Raw genomic sequence first — 21,329 nt, 5'->3', positions numbered from 1 at the left:
ATAATAATAATAATAATAATAATAATAATAATAATAATAATAATAATAATAATAATAGTAAAATTATTGTTGCTGCTGTTGTTATCAATAGTACTTCTGCTTAGAAATGTATATTCTCCTTCTTATTATTATCATTGGTATTATAATTAGCAGTAGTTGCAGAATTAAGTTTACATATCTCAAATGACTGAGGAGAGATTTTATTTGGGGCAAGGGAGTTTATCTCATCATAAGATTCTTATTTTTACCTTCTTATTCGGTGTATTTTGACATTAATTTGTTGTGGCTTTTATGCCTTTTCTGTTTCTTCCTTTTTGTCTCTCTGTGGATGTTTCACAGATAAAATACATTTTCATGGAAATACTTTGTTGTTTAAATTCTCTAATATTGTTATTATAAAATAGAAATAACTGTCTTTTTCGTGATTTCTTTTCTTTCTTTTTTTTTAGAAGTGATATAAATAATTTTGCTGTTGCTACTGATACAAAAAGCCAATTTTCCCCTTTAGGCCGCAGAACTTGAGGGCTGGATTATAGTGTAGAGAATGACAGGAACACATTTCAGCCCTCCGCTCTCTGCCACGTCCTAATCTCTCCTGCACCTGAAAGTAGGCGGGGGCACCAGGTATGCAGTCACGTGGTCACACAGGTAAGAATCGCTACAAAAGCGTTGAACGTTCAGCCATTACTCCGCGATGGTGACTGCGGCAGGTTCTAGGAGGGATCAAACTTTCTGGATTTACCAAGCTCACCTTTGCGCTCAGGTGTCAAAGTAAAAGTCGCTCCTATTCCTCTTTCGCGTTTCAACCTCATCTCACCCTTCGTGCTGTCCTTCGGCTCAGTGTAGTATTACCTTAGGTTTTTATTTTAGGGTCGTGTTCGTTCAGATGACGGCGCAGGTAGACTACCTGGTGGTGGTTTTCACCGCCACATCTGGAGCGAGCGGAGAGCTGCTGGGTTCTGACGAGAAGGACCTGGTCCAGTTGGTCTGGCAGCTGGTCAATGTGAACACCAAAACGGTAAAAAACAAACAAAAAAAAACGCCTTCTTACTCTTTAGCTATGGCTGTGGTTCAAGGAGGAAATCTAGTGAGTAGAATGGACAGGGAAACTATTAACTAAAACTACACCATGTTAAGAGTTGGAACGACTTTTTAATAAAATGTCTGTGTTGTTCTTTTCTTTAAACGTCTGTTTGATTTACATATATAGAAGCAAAGACACTTTTGTGGTAATATGTCAGGATGTTAAACATCTATTATGCTTAAGGTCATAAACTAAACGGCTCCTGCTCATGAGAGTTTTAATATCTACTTTTGATGTAATAAAAGAGCACAGTCATTTAGATGGGCGCTATTATTCCATGCCGTATTGGTTCCTCGGTAAGCTACTGTTTCAGGACTGACTTGTTTTCTGTCTCTGAACCAGTTGGGCAGGGTGAATGAGATCCTCATTAGGCCTGACCTCTCAGACTCCACAGAGGAAAAATCAGACGAAGATGTGGTGGTTGAGGGTAAGGAGGAGGATGAGTCTTCCTCCGGAGCAGACTGCATGTACACTGCAACAAGCCTTGACAGTGGTTTAAATATGGTAAAGATGTCCTTTGAGTCTTCAACGTCAACTATCTTCTGGCCTGAAATCTTGGTGATAATCAAGTTTTCGTCCAGTAAGTGCCTCATGCTTTTTTTTTTTTTCCTCTTTTCTCTATCTTATATTTTAGTTCAATCTGCAGCTGACAAATGAGGTGAACAGTGCGGGCGCGGGCACGTCGTTGTGTTTGTGTACAGACGGGCAGCTCCATATCCGTCAAGTGATTCACCCAGAAGCCGCCAGCAAGGTGAGCAAAATGGGTTGGGCTGAACGCCTCCCTGCTGCAGGAACCTCCAGCGTCGCTCTCAGCCGAATTACTCTGAACCTGTCCAATGACACACGCCCCTTGAACATACCGTGCTACACCTGTGCACAGGCAGAGAGGCCGGCTGCATTCTCCCACATCTGTTACACAAATAAGAGTAGCAAGGAAGGCGGTGTGTGCCATGCTGGCTTGAGCAAACATGAATGTGATGAATGTAATAAAGCAGCAGCTGCTAATGGGCTGCTTGTTCACATCCTTTTCTCTGAATGTTCTCCCCTCTTACTAGAACATCCCGGTCCCAGACTGTTTCTACTCTTTCTTTGACCTGCGGAAAGAGTTCAAGAACCACTTCGCCACCTCTGACCTCAAGGCTTTGAACGCACACGTCATGGCTGAGTGTATCCTTTGTTGACATGTTTAATATGGAGTCATAAAAATGTCTGGTGTGATTGATTTTAAATCACACCTAAATGTTTTAAAAGAAAAAAAACAAACGTTAACAACAAAGATCACAGGAGCTAGATTTCCTATATGTAGGGGGAAAAAAACTATCTGAATCACTGCGACCCTATGTGAAAATATAAAATATAAATCTTACGCTGCATGTGACTGATCACATTTTTACGCTTCGTTTGTTAGCCACACCCAGACCTGACGACTGCTAAGGTTGTAGAATCAAGAAAGCGGCAAAGCATGACCGGTCTGACGGCATAAAGTGGGTCAAAAGGTCTCAAAAAGCTAACCATCAGGCCCCGATCTAAAGAGTGTCCAAACCGGATGGCTGCTGTTGAAGTCGTACAGCGTTGAGAGAGTTACAACATCTTTAAGGCTTCAGTGAACATCAATAGGAGCCATTATCCACAAAGAGACAAAATATGGAACGGTTGCCAGAAGTGACTGGCTGACAAAACTGCCTCATAAGTCCCTACAGTTTTCCAGGAGATCACAAAAAAATCTAAATAAAAGCGATACACTGCAGGCCTCAGATACGTCTATTAGGATCAGTGTTAATGATTCAATAATAACAATGAGACTAAAACCAAGACCAAAGCTATCGCTGGTTATAAATGACACAAAGACTTTTATCACATTCGGCAAAAATAATCCCCAAGACATTTGAAAAAATATTCTGATGAGACGAGAGTGGAACCTTTTTTCTCAGGTGTGAGTCTGGTGTGAAGTTAGCGCAGCGTTTCAGAAAGTACAGATTGGACTAAACAATTAAGTTACATTCTGAAGTGATGGAGATGCTGTGGCGTGACCTCAAAGAGGATATCCAGGCGCCAAACCGTCTCCAATTTGAGTGGTTTTAAAATATTTCGGCAACTGAAAGTGGGCTAAAATTTTTTCACAAAATCATAATTGCCATTTTTCATTATTACGTGGTATTATTTTTCCACATAGGCTAAAAATAATAACCTGTGTTATTTTTTATTTTTTTCCTAAGGGAATTCAGCATTTGAAAACTGCATTTCATATTTCCTCAGGTTCTTTTTGATATTAACATCTGTTTGATCTGAAAGTAACAAAAAAGTCCCAGGTGAAATCTGAGAGGGTGCAGATGATTTTCATTGCGCTGTTAAGTGTTTTTTATTTCTTCGTTCTGGTTTAATCTGGTGTGAACATCTTACACTCAGTAATAACTCATTACAGGTTTAAAGCCAGGGTGTTGGCTGCAGAGTAAGAGGTTTTGAAATGCAAATAAGGAAAGAATGGAGCACTTTGCTAAGCCCTAAGAGAAAGAGTGTGTGTTTAGCCAGTAGGCTAACTTCACACACCCAGTGGTACAGAAAACCTGACAAGTCACCCATCCAGACGCGCTCCTTTCCATTTTTCATTAAACACACCTGTCTGTCTAGATAAGTACTTTCCTTAACTGGATCCTCTTCAGCTCTTAGCCTACCTGTCGATGTGTCCTCCATGTGGGATCCCTCAGCCAATCAGGATCCTCTGCCTGCAGAAGTAGCCGTGCAGCAGGTCCGGCTTATGACCAGCATTGTTCTCTCTCTGCTCTCTGAGCCATACTGTGAGTATCTCACACATGAGGCTAAGAGAAAACTGTACTGTCAACGAGACAGATTTGCTATTATTGTAGTAGGAGAAGAGAGCTACTGCTGCTAACTACGGTATCCAGTAACTTCAACTTTGGTGGATTTTATGTGATGGATGAACACAAAGTAGCACATGCTTGTAACGTAGAAATACATGGTACATAATGCCCTTTTCAGAATCCGCCCAGAAAAATTATACACGAGTTAAAATGTTTTAGAAAAGAAAAATCTGAAAAGTGTGGTCTGGACTTTGACTGGGCCATGCCAGCAGGTGAATATAGAGCAAACTATGTTCTGTAGATGTTCAGGGTCGTAGTTCTTCTATCAAATCTGAAGTCTTCTGCAGCCTCTGACATGTTTCCTCAGTATTTGGCTCCATCTACCTTCTCAACAGCTTTGCCCAGATTCCCTGTTGCTTCTGAAGAAAACCATTTCCACACCACATTGCTGCCACCACCACATGTCACATGCGACGTGCCCAGCATGATATACACTTTGGGTTTTCCTCCCCACATTATGTTTTGCATGTACTCTATTAAGTTAAACTTTGGTCTCATCTGACCAGGGTGCCTTCGCCTACATGTTTACTGCGTCTGTGCAAAACTGCAACATATTCTCTCAAAAACTGCTGTTTTTCTTGTTGCTGTTCTTCCATGAAGGTCAGATTTGTTGTAATGATGGATTGAACGGAGCTCTGTGGATAATATTTTATAGCACTATCCATGTAAAATTTTCTCCCTGACCTTTCTTATGTGTTCCCTGATCTTCATTATGTTTCTTCACTAATGTGCTCTGGCAAATCTGTGAGTCCTTCATGGAGCAGCTGCATTTATGTTGAGATTAAAGTACAAAACCAAGGACTCTATTTATTAACAAAGGGACATTTTGTAAGAATTTGAATTGGTTAATCTAACTCATAAAATCCAATTAAGTGAATTCAAGTTTTTAAACAGGACAGAATGTGGAAAAACTCACTTTTGTGAGGCGCCGTATCCTCAAAATGTGAAGGTCCAATCCATGTTTAAGTGTAAACAAACAAAATAAAAGATTAAAGTGGGTGATTTTAAAATAGAAAGCAAGAAAAGCACAAGCTGCACCATCACCATACTGACAGTGATTGATCATTCTTTGCTTTTTCATTCCAGGTCACAGTTTTTCCAACCCAGAGAGAATAAATGAGAGATTTGAAAGTGGCACTTGGTAAGTGAATTATTTTTTGTTTATAAGCTTTCTAACATTAAAATCAACCCAGGCTGTTTCCTACCAGGTTTTCCCTGAGACTGTATTTGTATGTATGCGTGTCTGCAGCAGTAAGATGGAGAAAGTGTGCGACAACACGGTGATCAGAGCCAGAGGGTTGCCATGGCAGTCTTCTGACCAGGACATCGCTCGGTTCTTTAAAGGCCTCAACATTGCCAAGTATGTTGAAGAGGAAATGGAGTGCAGCCATGCAAGCTTTTATTTAGGATAATCTTTCACTGCTTATGTATGTTCAATGTTGTATTTTACAGAGGGGGGGCCGCTCTGTGTCTCAACGCTCAGGGGAGGAGGAATGGAGAAGCACTTGTTCGTTTTGTAAGTGAAGAGCACAGAGACTTGGCCTTGCAGAGGCACAAGCACCATATGGGCAACAGATACATTGAGGTAACGGGTCTGCAGGCACCGCTTGAAAACCCCTTATTCTGTCATGATACAACGATTTTACACTTTCATCTGAAGCCACTAAACAGACAACATGTTCGTTTTTAACGACAGGTTTACAAGGCAACGGGAGAAGACTTCCTGAAGATAGCAGGAGGTGAGACACTCATGAATTCATATAATGTATATTTTCTCAATTCTCAGAAGGATGATATGTATCGAGAACAAAAAGCGCCACAAGTGAATAAATACATAATTCCCTGAATAAATATTTATGGACAGGATAGTTGAAAACACAAACATTAAATGCATGAAGTTATAGCAATTTAAAAGGTTGAGTACTTCATAAAATACAAAATAAATAAAAATAAATGGATAAATTATTACATAAAATTAAAATATCCTATTTGCTGAAATTATATGTTATTATTTTAGTATTTATTTAGTTATTGGGAATGTATGTTTTTTGAATTTACAGATTTTTTCAAATGCTGACGCATCCTTTTTATTTATTTAAGATATTTAATAGTGTGTAATTAAATATATTTAATTATATATATAAATTTGTATTTGATAAATAATTTTTTCGTAGTATAGTGGCACAATTAACACTTGGTGGTGAATAAAAAATAAAATAATTTAATCCATTTAGAAAAAATATATGAATGCATTTTAGTGAGTAAAGTAAATATTTTAAGGAACAATTTAATATATTCACCATGCACACTTTTCCAGTTTAATTAATTTGGTACCTTGCACTGATCAAACAGTTTTCCATGCATAATATTTTTCATGCAGATCAATTAGAAACAGATGAGAATGAGCTTCATCTATTAACAAAAGGTCTTTTTTAAAATAATAGTTCCACCTTTGTTTTATTGCTGTTGTTGTTTTGGGCGCCACTTTGGAATATCTGTCTGCTTCTTTAATTATTACAGCAACATAATAAACTTTAATTGTGACAGCAACACAATCAATCTTATTCATTTTTGTTTTAGTTTTTGGTTCCCATGCAGCCACCCTTCTGGCTGCACCTCTGCAAAGAGGAAATAATATTTTTGAAAAAAATTGCACCATTTGTTTGCTATATTTAAATATGATATTGCATTCCTGAATTTTTCTATTCACGTCGCAATAAAAGACTGGATTAGTTGAAGTCCTGATGACATTTGGTGGTGCTGCTGCTTCTGCAGATTCCTGAATGTAATAGTTGTCATAATTCAAATTTTAGAAAAACATAAAGGTGAAATTATGCCCACATTTTAAAATGTCATGCACTTTGGTAAACTGTAGCCCATTAATTAATGTTTCCATTAGGTGTGTTTTGTTCCATTTATTTTAGAGAAAACTTATAATTTGCAGATTGAATTGTCAGCTATGACTCAGCTGTGGCATTTAGTTATTAATGTTGATAACATCTTTTACGAAAGCAACAGAATGGACCTCACAATAAAATCCTAGAAGAAATTTAGAATAATGAAGACGATAAAGTCAAGTTTAACGTGCTCCTGGTTTGACTTCCACAAAAATGCATTTTAATTCCCGACCTCGTGTTGTTTCTGCGTCTTTCACTTTTTCTCTCAGCACTTTTTCCTGTCCAGCAACTGATGAATTTAAGCCACAAAACTTTTAAGAAAAACTCGCACTGCGGTCCATAAAGGAGAACATAATGTGTTGTGAGTTTGGCTAAATCTTCTTGTGCCACATCAGGTACCTCAAACGAGGTGGCAATGTTCCTGTCCCGTGAGGACCAGATCATAGTGAGGATGCGAGGGCTCCCCTTCAACGCCACGCACGACGACGTCCTCAGATTTTTCTTACCAGAGGACGGCTCTAAAGAGACGTGTCCCATCAGCGGCGGGAAGGATGGCATCCTCTTCGTCCGCTACCCGGACGGACGGCCGACGGGAGACGCTTTCGTGTTATTTGCCTGTGAGGAGCACGCTCAGTGCGCTCTGAAGAAACACAAGGAGCTCCTGGGGAAGAGATACATCGAGCTGTTCAAAAGCACGGCAGCGGAGGTGCAGCAGGTATGTCGGGGTGTGACCAAGTTTTGATTCTCCTAGCAGTTTAACAGAGTGGCGGGTCTTGGTTGCCTTGTTGAGTCAGTGGAAGGTTTGAGAAAAATACAGGAAAAATAAGACGTTACATGCATATTAGACTTGTATTGTCTAATGTATTTTTAAAGGTGCAGAAGATAACTTTTATAAAAGTTATTATTCTTGCATATTAGTTAAAACTGTCTCCAAGTCATGACAACATGAGACAGATAATCTGAAGAGATCGATCTCGTCCCTGTCATTCCTTTTCTGCATCCTGCACTGCCTCACTCTGTCTCATCAGGTTCTAATGTTCAATTTCCTATCTCTCATGACTTCTGCACCTACAGCCCAGATCTATGCAGAGACCTTTCCTGTTGTATATGAGCCTGTGGGGCCTTTATCTGTCTTCTCCAGAAATGCAAACATGCTGGTGTCCTGTTGGCTGCAGGCCAGCTCCTGTTTGACAGCGCGACATATTTAAACACAGCATTGCCTCGGCTTTCTTTGCCTCCTCAGTTCTGCCGCGTAGGTGTTTCATTGTTGGGTTTGAACTGATAACACCGGGTCTGAGTTGTCATTTGACTGTTTTATCTAAAAGCATCTCAGGTAAACAAGGAAATCCTAATCCAGACTGAACACTTCAAGTTGAGTAGCTCATGTCAAACCTTGTGTGTACTTCAGGTGTTGAACCGGTACTCCTCCGCCCCGCTGATTCCCGTTGCCCCGGCCCCCCTGGTGTCAGTGCTGCCCGCGGTTTCTCTCCTGCCTCCTCCTGGCGGTGTGAGGGACTGCCTGAGGCTGAGGGGACTACCGTACACGGCCACCATCGAGGATATCCTCACCTTCCTGGGCGAGTTTACGCAAGATGTCAGACAACACGGTGTGCACATGGTGCTCAACCAGCAGGTACATGCAGCAGCCACCTCGACACACCCTGCACTCGCACACTTTCTGGCACAAATTTACAAAATTATACATTCAACATAAACTTTATTGTCACTGCGTCACTGTTTCTTTTGAGATGACGGTTTGTTTCTGTCTCTCAAAAGTGTCTGTCTCTCCAAATAATAAGCAATTAAGTAGAATATGTAGTTTTAAAAGATTAATGTAAAACACAATAATAAATTTGAACTGCAAGGTGTTTCAGAAGTGCAAACCGTCCATATTGAGCCATGCAAATGTTCTTCCCAGCACACATATCTTTATCTCTCTAATTTCAATTTAATGCATCATTTTGCATTTTAGAGCATCAATTTTAAGAAATACTTGGTAGCAATGAAGGTAAATAAAATGTGATGACCATTGTCTAAGATGAAGTTTTGCATTAATGATCCCCTTGTGTTCAGCCTATGCTGATCTTTTTCAATGTCCTTTTAACAAAAATATGTTAAAGTTCAAGCTAGTGGAAATCCATGGAGTCAACATGGACATAAAGTTTCTCCATCCGTTTCTTTCATCTACCGTCAAAATGTAGTCGAGTTTTGAAAAAGTGAAGAACTTGAAGATGAATGTGAAGTTTCACATTAATTTAATAAATATGTCTTGAAAATATGAGTTTCATTAAAACTGATGGTCTCTTTTAAGTTCAGATTTATGCTTTCATTCAAAAGCCACGCCCACTTAAATCATTCATCATAATTTTTGAGGCGTTGTCTGATTGCCTGAGGCTGCAGGTGATGTGAAAATACTCTCAGTCTTTGCAAAATGATCCCCTCAACACTGTCGGTTCTCCCTGCTGCAGATCAGAGTCCAGATCCTGTTTGTAGTCTGAGACATAAATTTAATCTGCTACAACGTCTGAGGTTAGCCATACTACCCTTAGCTGTAACTTTTGTGTAAGTAGTGTTCCCAGTTTTAGAAATTATTTTTCTTTTTTATGTTTGGTTTCATCTCTAGGTAAGAGATGTACATTTCTAGGCCTTTCAGGCTTAAGACTACACTGAGATTTTACTTGTTTTACATTTTTGTTTTTACATAAATAACAGTGCCAGGTTTTCTTTATCCTGAATTAAAAAGGGCTTTTTTAAATTTGCAACTAAATAAACAGGATTTTGTGGATCATTAAGTGAATCTGAAGTTTGTGTGCCACTGTACTGAATAGTGTGTGTGTACTGTGATCCAGAGTGTGTAATTCACAGTGTTCAGCTGCATCTGGACCATGAATGTTACTGCTGCTCTGCATCTTTGATACTTTGATACAACAGCCCAGCTGGGAATGAATTTTAAATTCACTCTGAGTGGCCTCAAGTGGGCAAATAATTATTAGCCAAATTACTTGGAAAGTAGGTCGAGCGTCAGTTTCACTTTCAGTTTCAGGTTTCTGGCATGCCGAGGTGAGTGAGCTATCATCAGTAGAGTCTTTATCGGATCATTTCTATGATTTCTGTCCCTCTGTTTTGACTAACCAATGAAGTATCAAGGGTGCCTTTTGATGTGACACATTTCCTGACATATTTCCTGTCTCCTCTGTTTTTGCAGAGCCGTCCGTCAGGCGACTGCTTCATCCAGATGACCTCAGCAGAGCGGGCACTGCAGGCCTCGCAGCGGCTCCACAAACAGGTGATGTCCAGCCAGCGCGGGGCGAACAGCCGCTACGTGGAAGTGTTTCCCTGCAGCACTGACGAGATGGGCCTGGTGCTGATGGGAGGCTCGCTCTCACACACGCACACACACACACACAACCGGAGCAGGAGTGGGACAGGGCTCAGCCCGCCGCCATGTAAGTCCAGACGTAAGTGCTGCTGGGAGCTGGGGGTGCTTCGGGACTGCAGGGTAGGTGGGCTCCTGCCGGGGTGGCAGAGTTGCTGGTTTTTCCTCCAATCTAGATCTGTGGGAGGATGTGGGAAGGATGCATACTCTGAGTGTGTGTGTGTGTGCGGGGGTGTGTGTGTGTGTGTGTGTGTGTGTGTGTGTGTGTGTGTGTGTGTGTGTGTCAACGTGAGACTGAGTCTTCTTGTTTTAATTTAGTATGATCACTACACCCATTTGCATGTAATGATGATACTGTTTTTAATACATTCCTTCCCTTTTCACTCTGATTGGATACTGTAGTGTAATTTTCCATCGGCATGTTTGTTACTCGTTTCTGACTCCTTTACTTTACCACTGCTGAACTGATTCACAAAGATCTGAGAGGCTCCGAAAAGTGTAAGCAGAGCAATTCCTGAACAAGCTCAGAATACGGCAACGCGGCTTACAGTTTTCGGACCCCGTCAGATCATTAGTGGTGGTCCTGGGATTTAGCCTCAACAGACAAGCACACGTTAGGTGTGTGTGTGTGTGCGCCTCATGTGCTTGTCCAATCAGGATCTGTGCGAGGGGTGAGCAGAGCTGCTGCGTAGATGTGCTTTGGTCTCAGTGTCTGTTCACAATTAAAACTGGTTTGGCAGCTGATGAATGTCTGATTTATGTTGCAAATGATTATATCAGTGGAAGCAGTATTACATGCTTTAGTTGGAATGAGTTCAGCTTATTCTGAGATGCGTTTTTTGTAGATGTTTCTGTAAATAAGAAAATATTTAGTGTAATTAGATTATATACATTTACACAGTGTGATATATTCCAAATATTTCTTATGTTCATTTTGATTATTGTTATTTTTAGCTAGCGATAATACTTTTTTTTTTTTTCAGAAATTGTTAATATTACATTAAAAGACGTATAAGGCCAAAGTAATCATATTTCCACATGGAGGATAAGCCACACAAATATAATTTCTAAGTAAGCTGGCTGTTGGCAGAACGATGAAACAAAGCATCTAAATGGAAAGTTAAGTGGAAGGAAAAAGTCTGATAGATTAATGTCCCATAAGAAACAGGGCTAACTAAAGCCTTTTGAGGTTTATAAAGCATTCAAAAGGTTCAGAGGTTAAAAAAAATTAACTTCTGAATTTTATTTTAAATATTGGAATATGTACATCTAAAATAGCTTTTTAAGACATGCTAATTTTAATAGCTTCTTTCTGCCGGGATTGTTCAGTGTTGGTCTATGAGGAATTAGGAAAAGAGTAAAAGAGTCTGATTTCTAATCAGTCAGCTAAATTGTAATGTAATAAAAATATATTTTTGAAGGTTTAAACTGTGATTTCTTTAAATATTTTACATTACACAGAAAAATGCATGAATCACATGCACAATAAAGACATCAGTGGTTATTGGATGAGCTCCTCTCTCAACATCACCACCATGACTCCCCCTTCCTCCAGGGTTTGACGGATTTTATATTTCTGTTTCTGTCCTTGTCCTTCCATTATTTTAGGTTTATCTCCTCCATCGTACTCTTTCACTCCAGTTCAACAAATCCTCCCCACGGACGCTGCTGCTGCAGCTGCAGCCGCTGCTGCCCTTTACCCTCCCATGGGGCATATGTTGCTAGCTCCTCGCCCCCTGCACCCCGGACATCCTTACTACCCCGCATCAGCTCAGCTGTACATGAACTACAATGCTTACTACCCCAGGTAAAAAAAACACTTAGAGGTTCAAAATAAACAAAAACATCGCTAAATCTTGGAAACAATTGTTTGTGGTCATAATTTTCAGCCATATTCCTTCAAAATGTGTGTATATATATGAACAGAATATATTATTTTATTACTGTAAGCTGCTTCTGAGTTCATGAACAGGGTAGGCAAACATAAACCTTGGCTTGTATCAAGGTTTATGGTTTTGGGTTTCTAAAGTGGCATTTTGTTTTTGTTTTCTGTGTGTAATGTTGGAAATTTACCAAACTAAAGTGAAACTGAACTGAAAATGCAGTCAAATTTATGAAATAAATAGGGCACCTTATTAAATATTCACATATTGATGTCAAATATTTTTTTATTTATCTCTTGAAAAGAAAGTGATTTAAATATAGTTAAACCCCACAAATTAAACTTTAATTTACTAATTAACAAAAAATATCAACGTGTGTTTTCTACCTGAGGCAAAAGTTCTTCTTGTCCCGATCCAGCAGCTTCTGAGGAAAGTTTGCTTCACTCTGTGCAATACCGAAACATTTTTATGTTATCTATCTCTCTAGTGAACACCAGTCCAGAAGTTTTTGTCTTTTTCAATATTCTCAAACTTCAGTCTGGTCTTCATGCTTTTTGTCTGGAAAAGGAACCATTTCTAAAACCTCCCAGTTGTTAAGTCACATTTCATAGCCACTACGCTGTTACCTAGCAACCCCCTGTGGAGCTCCGCCCATCACCTAGTAACTGAAGAGGAGCTCCAGGACGTTTGATCAGCTGGTTTTACCGCTTTACGCACTGTACAATGGCTGCTGGAAAAGACATGTGCTTTGTTGTTGATTTACTGTCTAGAAACTCCTTCCTAGAGTTTCTTGTACAACATAGTTGGTTGTACAAAAGGCCCTACTTCTGCTTTTCAAAGATGTGTGGTATAATTGCGCATCTCATTGGGGTGTAAATGTTGAGTTGGGGGCGTGGCCAGCAGCAGCTCATTTGAATTTAAAGTGACAAGACGCCCTAAAACAATCTCATTCTGAAAGGAGCTCAAAATGGACAGAAGTGACTAGACAAAAATTGTAGTGAATATGTATAGCCCAGAAGGAAGCATAAATGGTCTTTTAATAATTTCATGAAAATTTGACTGAAAATGTATCTTTTTCAGTTTTTTATGTGTTTATATTACTTAAACCTTTCACTATTGTTATTAAGTATAGAAATGTGTTGGAAAAGCATCTGTTTTTCCCTATGACTGAATGGGAAAAACTATCACTGCACCTCATCTGGTCACAGTTAATCTGGACGACAGATGAAGCTAAATGCAGAGCGATCGCGTATCAGAGACTTTAGACTGGAGCGGCGCTCATGTTGTTAGATCTGCTCTAGTCAGAAATAGCTCTAGAAATAAAAGATGTTAATTGCAGAGAAATGTGAACATTTAGTCTGGGGTTGAAATGTTTCTTGTCAAGGAGAAAGACTGGGCCAAGGGTGGTTAATAACTGCAGACTGTGTTATCAGGGAGCTTGGTAAACATGAGGTGACCTCTGTTTCTGCCTGGACGGTCATTATGAAAACATTTAAAGACAACACCCACAGTCCCTCCCAGTTTTATGCTTTTCTTCCCGCTGCTTAGTTAGTGTGTGTTTTAGTTTCTGAGAATAAGCAGTTTTTTTTCTCTTTTTTATAAGATTAATTTCACTTTTTCATTTTCCCAGTCCTCCTGGCTCCCCTACAACTCTGGGTTTCTACCCAGCCCATTCCTCCATGTCTTCCCCCGGAGGGTTGGTGCGGATGCCCGGCCTGCCCTACAATGGCAGCGGCGTTAAAGACCTCATCAACGCTGTGCAGGGATATCAGGTAAGAACCAGCTCCCTGAAAGCCTCACATTCATTCACATTGCACATTTATATATATATGCATATAATCGCTACCTTCAGTGTTCACACACCTACCTGTAGGCACCAAGTGTTTTATTCAAATCTTCTGGTGTTATGGGTGTGGACTGTTAGGCATCCAGTGCGGTTGCCTAGAGGCTATCAAACTAGTTTATCCTGTCTCCTCTCCCTGCTCTGTCACACATGCACTGCTGCTTGCTTTGACTTGAACTGAAGTGAGTCAAGTTGTTGTTTAAAGCAGGAGCAGAGTCAAGAAACTTGTGGGGAAAGATATAAAAGAATAATTGTATCATTTAGTGCAGGGATGTTGCAAAGGTAGAGTGGGTGAACTGCTTGACGCTAAAAAGAAAATAAACCTCAGAATACCATCCATCCCGTCACTTGATTGACATACAGGTCAGATGGTAATGTTTCCTTTAGCTGTTTGCCAGCAGCCATTGTAATAAAGAAGAAGAAGTAGAGAATTTTTTCTGATGCTTACGTCGCTGTGCATCAAAACTATCTAGGCAGCGAGTTACATCCAATTTTTAACCTCGCTTTTTTTCTTAATCGTCAGAAAGGGAATAAAAATGTTTGGAGGATAAAACTTATCACTTTCATATGGAAATGAACCTATATAGTCTTCACAATATACTTATGAATTAATAAATGTTTTACGTTTTTGTAGCAGGTTTATCACTGTTAGCATCCCTGATTTAGAGTTCAAACTAGACATTTTTCCTGCTTAATTTTAGACCCTTGTTGAGTTGAATGGCTAAATGTGTCTATGTTATACCCCTCCTCCCATCATGTCGCAGTATGCTCCAGAGGATGCTCTCATCCACGCTCACGCGGCCGTGCACTCTCACGACCCGGCTAGGACGTTGCTTACGCAGCCCAAAGAATGGGTGTGTATTTAAGGTGTCTGAGGCAGGTGGCAGGTAAGGATTGGCTGAGGGCTTAGTTAGGGGGAATTACTTTAGACTCAGCCTTTAGAGATGGCTTGACTTTTCACTAAGGGTTTCTGGGCTCAACACGACAACACTGGAGGATTTGTAGGAGATTTCTTGGATTTTATTTAACCTTTTTGGATGGTTTTAATATTTCCTCTTTGTTTAATATTGAGTGGTGTGTTTCTGTCCTACTGAATGTGTGTGTTTTTTTTTGTTGTTTTTTTTTACTCAGTGCAGGGATAGTAAAACGAGAGAACTGACTGTTCACTTACACCCCCTCTCAACACTGGAACACGAAGCTTTATGCAACAAAACCAAAGCCGTCAACGGATGAAGTGTGTTTGTCTGGAGAAAAGCTCGTTATTATCTCATCTCATTTTAAATCTGCTACAATTTCACACAGAGGAGTTCAAACAAATATTTCTCAACCAATATGCTGTGTGTTGGGTGTTGTGAATCAGCACTGAGTGAATGGTTGAGTCAGGAGCTCTCAGCAGCTCAGCCGTGATTCACACCTACACTCTCATTAAAAACACCTTGGAAGCCTTAGAACAAAAATCTGATCTCTCAGTTGGAAATAATGGCGCGCTGAGCTATTAGCATAATGATGGCGCATTTTCATGTGGAAATGACTCACGGAGACTCTGAGCTCCAGGAAGGTTTATTGGAGAAATCTGAGCTTTTTTTTTTACATTATAAGAAGAGACAGCCCAAGAATGAGGGGGCTATTAGGCTATTTAACACTGGAGAATTGCCCCGTAGAATGATGCACGTCCTCCTGTGAGTGGCAAGTGCAGAAGAGCTTTAGTAATTATTTATTACATCCCACAAAATATGTTCGTTTTATTATTAGCTCTGTGATTACAGAGACCAAAAAAACGGCAATAAATTCTAAGAATAATCACCGTTATGAAACACGGCGTACTTGAAGTGCACAAACCTCAACATCAGTATTTTTATTTTAAATATCTGAAGTGCTGCCAAACTGGTGGCGTGACATTTCCTGTTTTATCCACAGTTTTCCACTTCAAGCTGTTGCTAGGAAACCGCAAGTTACTCGACAAGCTGTTGCTAGGTAACCAAAGAGTCAGTTAGTTGATGCCACCAGTCTGGTTTAGCTGGCTGTGAGAGTTTGAGCTGCCTTTCCTCTGCCTTCATCTCCCAGAATGCAGTGCGGATCTGAATCAGAGTTCAGTTAATATTCTACATATTGGATATTCTATCAGAATATTTTATCTTTTGATATTGATCATGTGTCTATCCCAGATTACCATGTAAAACGCAGCCTCATCCCTCCACACAGGACACAGCTTTGGTCTAAAACCCTTTGAACACACACAATCTGCATTGTATTTGCATGTATTGCAATAAAAATGCGCCACAGCAACAATTCTGGTAGCCATTTTGGCATAAAGCTGGATCTACTCTTGTTTGTGTTCGACGCCTGTGTTTTATGGTCCAGCCAAACAATTAAATCAACGTTACATCACCAAACATATTTGGCTTAATTCTCACAAAAGCAACTTCAAGTTATTTAATAAACAAATGGCAGTGTATATGAAAGTTTATGTCTCTAACTTACTCATTGAGTCTGAATTCAATTCAATACAAACTCTGATTTCAAATGATTGCGTTTAAACGCAGCCAAAGGAAACCGCTTATTTAGATTCACTTTCAGGAATTATTAAAATAGGGAAATCATTGTATTGTTCTCAAACTATGAAGATTCAAATGCAAGTGTGATATTCAGGAAATATATTTCACAGTAATGACAAACGTAGCCATAGATCTGAAGTTCCCACATCTTTGTAACAAAACTAAGCCGCCTTAAGCAGCCGCTTAGTTTGCTTATGCCTTGGACTGGCTTTGATTGGCAGTTAGTATAAACTGAATTAAGTCTAATCCTCTGCACTCTAAAGTCTGACCTGCATATCAACGCCGAGGGTTTAATGAACAGTCAGTTGACGGCGTAGTAGCGCTCTAGGCTAATGATGTGGCCCTCAGGCAGTTGAGGAGGTGGCGGGTAACATCTGGCTCTGGTGGAAGGGCTTCTTTTTTTTTTTTTATACTTTTGTTACTTTTTTTTTCTCTAACTCTTATTTATCTTTCTGCGTCCCATTTTCTCCCCCTCCTGCCCTCCTTCCAGGGTCCTGTGGAGTCTGTTTCTCTGCTGAACAGCAGCCTCATGGGTCAGACCGGCGCAGGAGAAACTCCTCTTATGTCCCTTCCTCTCATCACAAAACCCGGGGGCCACCAGTACCTGGATCTGACCCTGCTGTAGCCTCGCACAAAGTCATGCGTATGAGACAATGACTTGTTAGATTGTCTGTTTTTTTTTTTAATAGTCTTAGAAATCTTATTTATATTATTAGGTTCAAAAATTAATGTATTTTATACCAAATTTACTGCAGCCTTAGCCAAAATTAGCATTTTTTATATATATATTGCACATTATCTGTACGTTTAAAAGCTTTATAGAGACTTTTTTAAACCTGTTAAGTTACTGTAATCATTTTACTTGCCAGCCAAACTAGAGGAGTAATAATCTAGTAGCAACTGAGCTCAATCTTTTCTCCAAGCTTTTCTGTGAAGAGTGAAAGTGGCTGTGTGAAAGAGATGTGAATGTGAACATTATGCATGAATATTGTGTTTATATGCATATGGAGACAAGTATGCAGTGATTGTATTGGAAGCTGTAGTGCATGAAGAAGTACTGTAGTAAAACTTAAGATGTTTACATAACGCTAAATACCAATGCACTGCTAACGATTAGAAATGTAAAGAGAAATAAAAATGCAGTATCTTCTGACGGCAAACGTTTGCTAAGGGTGGTTCAGATCCACTAAACAACAAAAGTGCCAGATTAACGGTGGGATTTTCAGATAACGATTGAAGTGAAGCTTGCAAAACAAAATCAAACAAACCCGGACGGCTCTCTGGTTGCAGCATCCAGGAAACCTGCGAGTTTAAATGCGAGACATGCAAATACAGATCCATCTCAATAAATATGAATATTATTTAAAAGGTCATTTTTATCAGCAGTTTTGTTCAAAACTTTAACAACGTATGGATTCATTGTAAAAAGTAACATTTTTAAGTGCTTAAAGCCAATGAAAACACAAAATGCTTTTACAAAAAGTACAGAAATATTTTTATGTCCTGCAGTTGATAGTTTTCCATCAGTAGCTGAGAGCCTCCACAAAGCGGATTAGCCACAAACAATCACTGCCAACAAGAGGTCTTGTATCAAGGCTTCTTAAGTTAAAGCTAAGTGGAAGAAAAAAGTGTGGTAAAAAGGGGTACACAACCAACAGAGCCAACTTTCCCTCTTTTTGAAAATTATGAAGAAAAATTAATTAAAGAGATTTTGGTGGGATTCACAATTCATGGGCGAAACGCAGAAACATGCAGGATGCGGACGACAGCTGCCACATTCATTGTGTTTAGCCTGATTTGTCAGGAACATGTTACCTGGGAGGAGGAGAAACGAGCAAGTTATTTTCCTTAAATGAAAGGTGAAGAAGCTGATTGTTCATTCAAAATGAAGGAAAGCTTAGTGGAGGGAAAAACTGAGATGGACAAGCAAGCGGAGTGACATTTCTCTATTTAAAACTTTGTTATATTTGGTCTAAATTTTGGGTTGTCATTAAGCCATCGTCAAATTGATCAGAAAAAGACACTTGAAATATGAAGTACGAGTTTCACCGTTTGACTGAAGTCACTGAATTTAATTTCCATTGGCGTTTTGTTTTATTGAGATGCACCTGTATTGTTCTTACTCACTTCAGCAGAGTTCAATCTTCTGGACAACACATCCTATCCTGTTTCTGGACACTGTAGCATCACTGTGGTTTATTTTGTTTCATGGACATCCGAACCTTTAATTTATGCAGAAATTATTCTATCTTGTTAAAACTCAAAACACCAGTGTCTTTATTAAATCTGCCATTGTTTTACCCACAACACATCCTCCCTGTTAGAGATCTGGACCAACAACATTGTGAGTGTATCTGACTCCAGCATCAGACTCACAGAAATGTGACGTCTCTCCTCCTTTTCACTGTTTCTATTTTTGTAGGTTAATGCCAAACATTGCTTTAGCCTCTTGGTTTCTGCTCCTTCAACATTTGATTCTGAGCGCTTTAACCCCAAAGTTTGCTTTCCTCCAGATTAACTGGCTCAAACGAATGAATCTCAGGAGTTCAAGGAGGTCCCTGTTCGATTTCATTACCTCTTGTTCTTATGATCCAACGTGTCTCGTCTTTTCTCCGCCATCTGCAGTGACGCTGTGGAATATGATTGAAAAAAACCTGTTCCCCGTTCTCTCTTTTTAAATCGTTTGTATATTTTTTAGAAACATTGCTGAACGAAGGACATGTTTGACATGTGTCTTATAAGTTTTGTCATGTGTGCCATGCAGAGTTAATGTTTAGAATCAATATTTTCTGTATACAATGTGTCCAAAAGCAGGAAGTCCTGCTGCAGACAAGCTGACAAAAAAACAAAAACAACAAACAAACAAAACAATAAACATAATGTTGTGAATTTTCCAGCCTCCTTCTGCTTGATTTGAGCTGTTCTGTGTTTAAAGTGGAGGAGCAAAAACACTCAGATGGAGCCGTTCGGTGACAGAATGTGACTCAAGGCGAAACTGTGGGAACTCCCTCACACTGTCCTCAGTGATTATCTCTGAGTTTACACACACACACACACACACACACACACGCACACACACACACACACACACACACACACACACCCCCCCACACACACACACACACACACACACACACACCCACACACACACACACACAGAGGCTTCAGCCAAAACAAAAAAAGGCCATTGTCACTTAGACACACTGAACACATTGTAGTGAGAGGATGGTCTTTCTTCCTCTGGGTGGAAAGGTGGAGAATGGAGAGATCAGGAAGTGAGAAGAGAGAAGGAAGACGGAGGAAAACAAGATCTCAGACCCCCTCAGGGCAGATTTGGTATTGTGTAATTTAATCCCGGGTGCCCCACCCTGCCTGATCCCTTTAAAAAAAAAACACACACACACACACATTACTACTCAGAGAACAGCAGCACGTCTAAACTACCTTTACAATATTATATCTGCAACAAACTTCAAACTATCTGCTTTTAAAAGATCAACTTTCAATATTTCTATCAGCAGATAGTCGGACTGAGAAACATGTAAACTACGAGACACTAATCAGAGCTCAGGTTTCACACAATGTAATTTACTTTTAAGTCAATCACATTTTTTTACTACTAGTTTAAGTCCTCAGTAAGGATTAATAGTTAATTTATGCTAATTTATTTATAGTTTCTATTGACTATATGTGGCTCAAGATTGATTTTGATTTTGATGCACTGCAAAAAAAAAGTTGGTTTTCAAGAGAAATGTGACAGTATGTTTCTAGTTACTTCTATAAACAATCTTGAAGCCATTCTAACTTTATGGTGTATTCACAGACCTTTAACTTTTACAAACTTTGACGCATTAAATCCACCAACTTCAATTAATTTAATTGGGATTTTATGTTACAGTGTGCCTTTGTATTCAGTGGCCTTTTAATTTGTAAATTTGCTGCAACCAGTTGCCGTCAGAAGCAACCAAGTTAGTAAATAGACTCCAGATGTGTGTATTTCGGAATAGGTAATATCTCATAGGTTTGTTAGAGAATATTAGTGAATAAAAAGCATCTGGAAAGCAAAAAAAAAAGCAGACAGGTCAGAGAGAGGGAGAGTATTAATCACAGAAGCAGATAAGAGGTCACCTGACTTTAATATGACTTTGACTAACTATGGAGGAGCTGCAGAGATTCATACCTCAGGTTTAAGTAACGACTTGAATCTGCTTCTTTCTTTTTTTATTTATTTTGTCAGACTTTTAGAGGTGACCTGGTTGATGGTGTCCAGATCAATATCTGCTGCACAACCAAACTGTACTTGAGTTTAAATCCAGTCGAGAGCTATTATGCTGCAACCTTTGGATGTATGTAATCAATTAATCAGGGTTCCATCAACTATGGCAAGTCGGCCAGATTCTGAAAAAGAGAAGCGCCTCTGAACCATCATAAAACTCCCATGGTTTTTCTGTTTCTGGGTTATTTAAATCTGCATTTCCTCAGATTATGTTCTGGGCTTTTTTAACACCACCTGCTTGAGTTTGAAGCATCTTTGGAGTGATATTTGTTGCCATGTTTTCTTGACTTTGTAACTCTTGTTAATATCTTGTCTTCTCTTTTTTTAAAACATTGTGGCACAATGTGTTGCTTCTGCAGTTTTTAAATCTAATTTATGTTGTCAAACCGGTTCTGTCTAAGAGATTTATTTATTCCATAGGTCAGGCAGGGTGTGGATAACGAAACTGTACCAGTGCATGTGGTTAATCCAGGTTAATAATTTAAGCAGGGCTATTATGTTTATTTATTTACACTGGGCTTTTATGGTTCAGTCTG

At 39.5% G+C, this 21,329-nt stretch overlaps 1 protein-coding gene across 4 annotated transcripts; it reads left to right on the top strand.

Annotated features, from left to right (window-relative positions):
• The first annotated feature begins 647 nt into the window (after positions 1–647).
• esrp1 (epithelial splicing regulatory protein 1) lies at positions 648–19,406 on the top strand. Of its 4 annotated transcripts, none has more exons than XM_015007107.2 (16): positions 650–1,018; positions 1,427–1,588; positions 1,719–1,835; positions 2,140–2,251; positions 3,745–3,879; positions 5,050–5,104; positions 5,213–5,323; positions 5,416–5,548; positions 5,660–5,702; positions 7,256–7,575; positions 8,269–8,493; positions 10,066–10,318; positions 11,845–12,043; positions 13,750–13,891; positions 14,727–14,816; positions 17,008–19,406. In XM_015007107.2, exons 1-16 carry the CDS (start codon positions 887–889, stop codon positions 17,140–17,142), a joined length of 2,364 nt encoding a protein of 787 aa, XP_014862593.2. In that variant the 5' UTR covers positions 650–886; the 3' UTR covers positions 17,143–19,406. The 4 variants fall into 4 exon arrangements, with proteins under 4 accessions (XP_014862596.2, XP_014862593.2, XP_014862597.2 ...); XM_015007111.2 differs by having other exon boundaries at positions 652–1,018; positions 14,727–14,849; positions 17,008–17,144; XM_015007108.2 differs by having other exon boundaries at positions 657–1,018; positions 10,066–10,306.
• Positions 19,407–21,329: the final 1,923 nt, after the last annotated feature.

This window comes from Poecilia mexicana, unplaced genomic scaffold, assembly GCF_051168715.1.
Source record: "Poecilia mexicana isolate PSO_F unplaced genomic scaffold, ASM5116871v1 scaffold_16, whole genome shotgun sequence".
NCBI lineage: Eukaryota > Metazoa > Chordata > Actinopteri > Cyprinodontiformes > Poeciliidae > Poecilia > Poecilia mexicana.
This window is presented reverse-complemented; position numbering and strand designations above follow the sequence as displayed.

What these genes read in the sequence shown, in the direction of transcription:
- esrp1 (XM_015007107.2), top strand. Translation starts at nt 887, where the DNA reads ATGACGGCGCAGGTAGACTACCTGGTGGTGGTTTTCACCGCCACATCT. An exon ending in CGGCAGCGGAGGTGCAGCAG is followed by an intron (nt 7,576 to 8,268) that starts GTATGTCGGGGT and finishes TGTGTACTTCAG; the next exon opens with GTGTTGAACCGGTACTCCTC. An exon ending in GCCGCCATGTAAGTCCAGAC is followed by an intron (nt 10,319 to 11,844) that starts GTAAGTGCTGCT and finishes CCATTATTTTAG; the next exon opens with GTTTATCTCCTCCATCGTAC.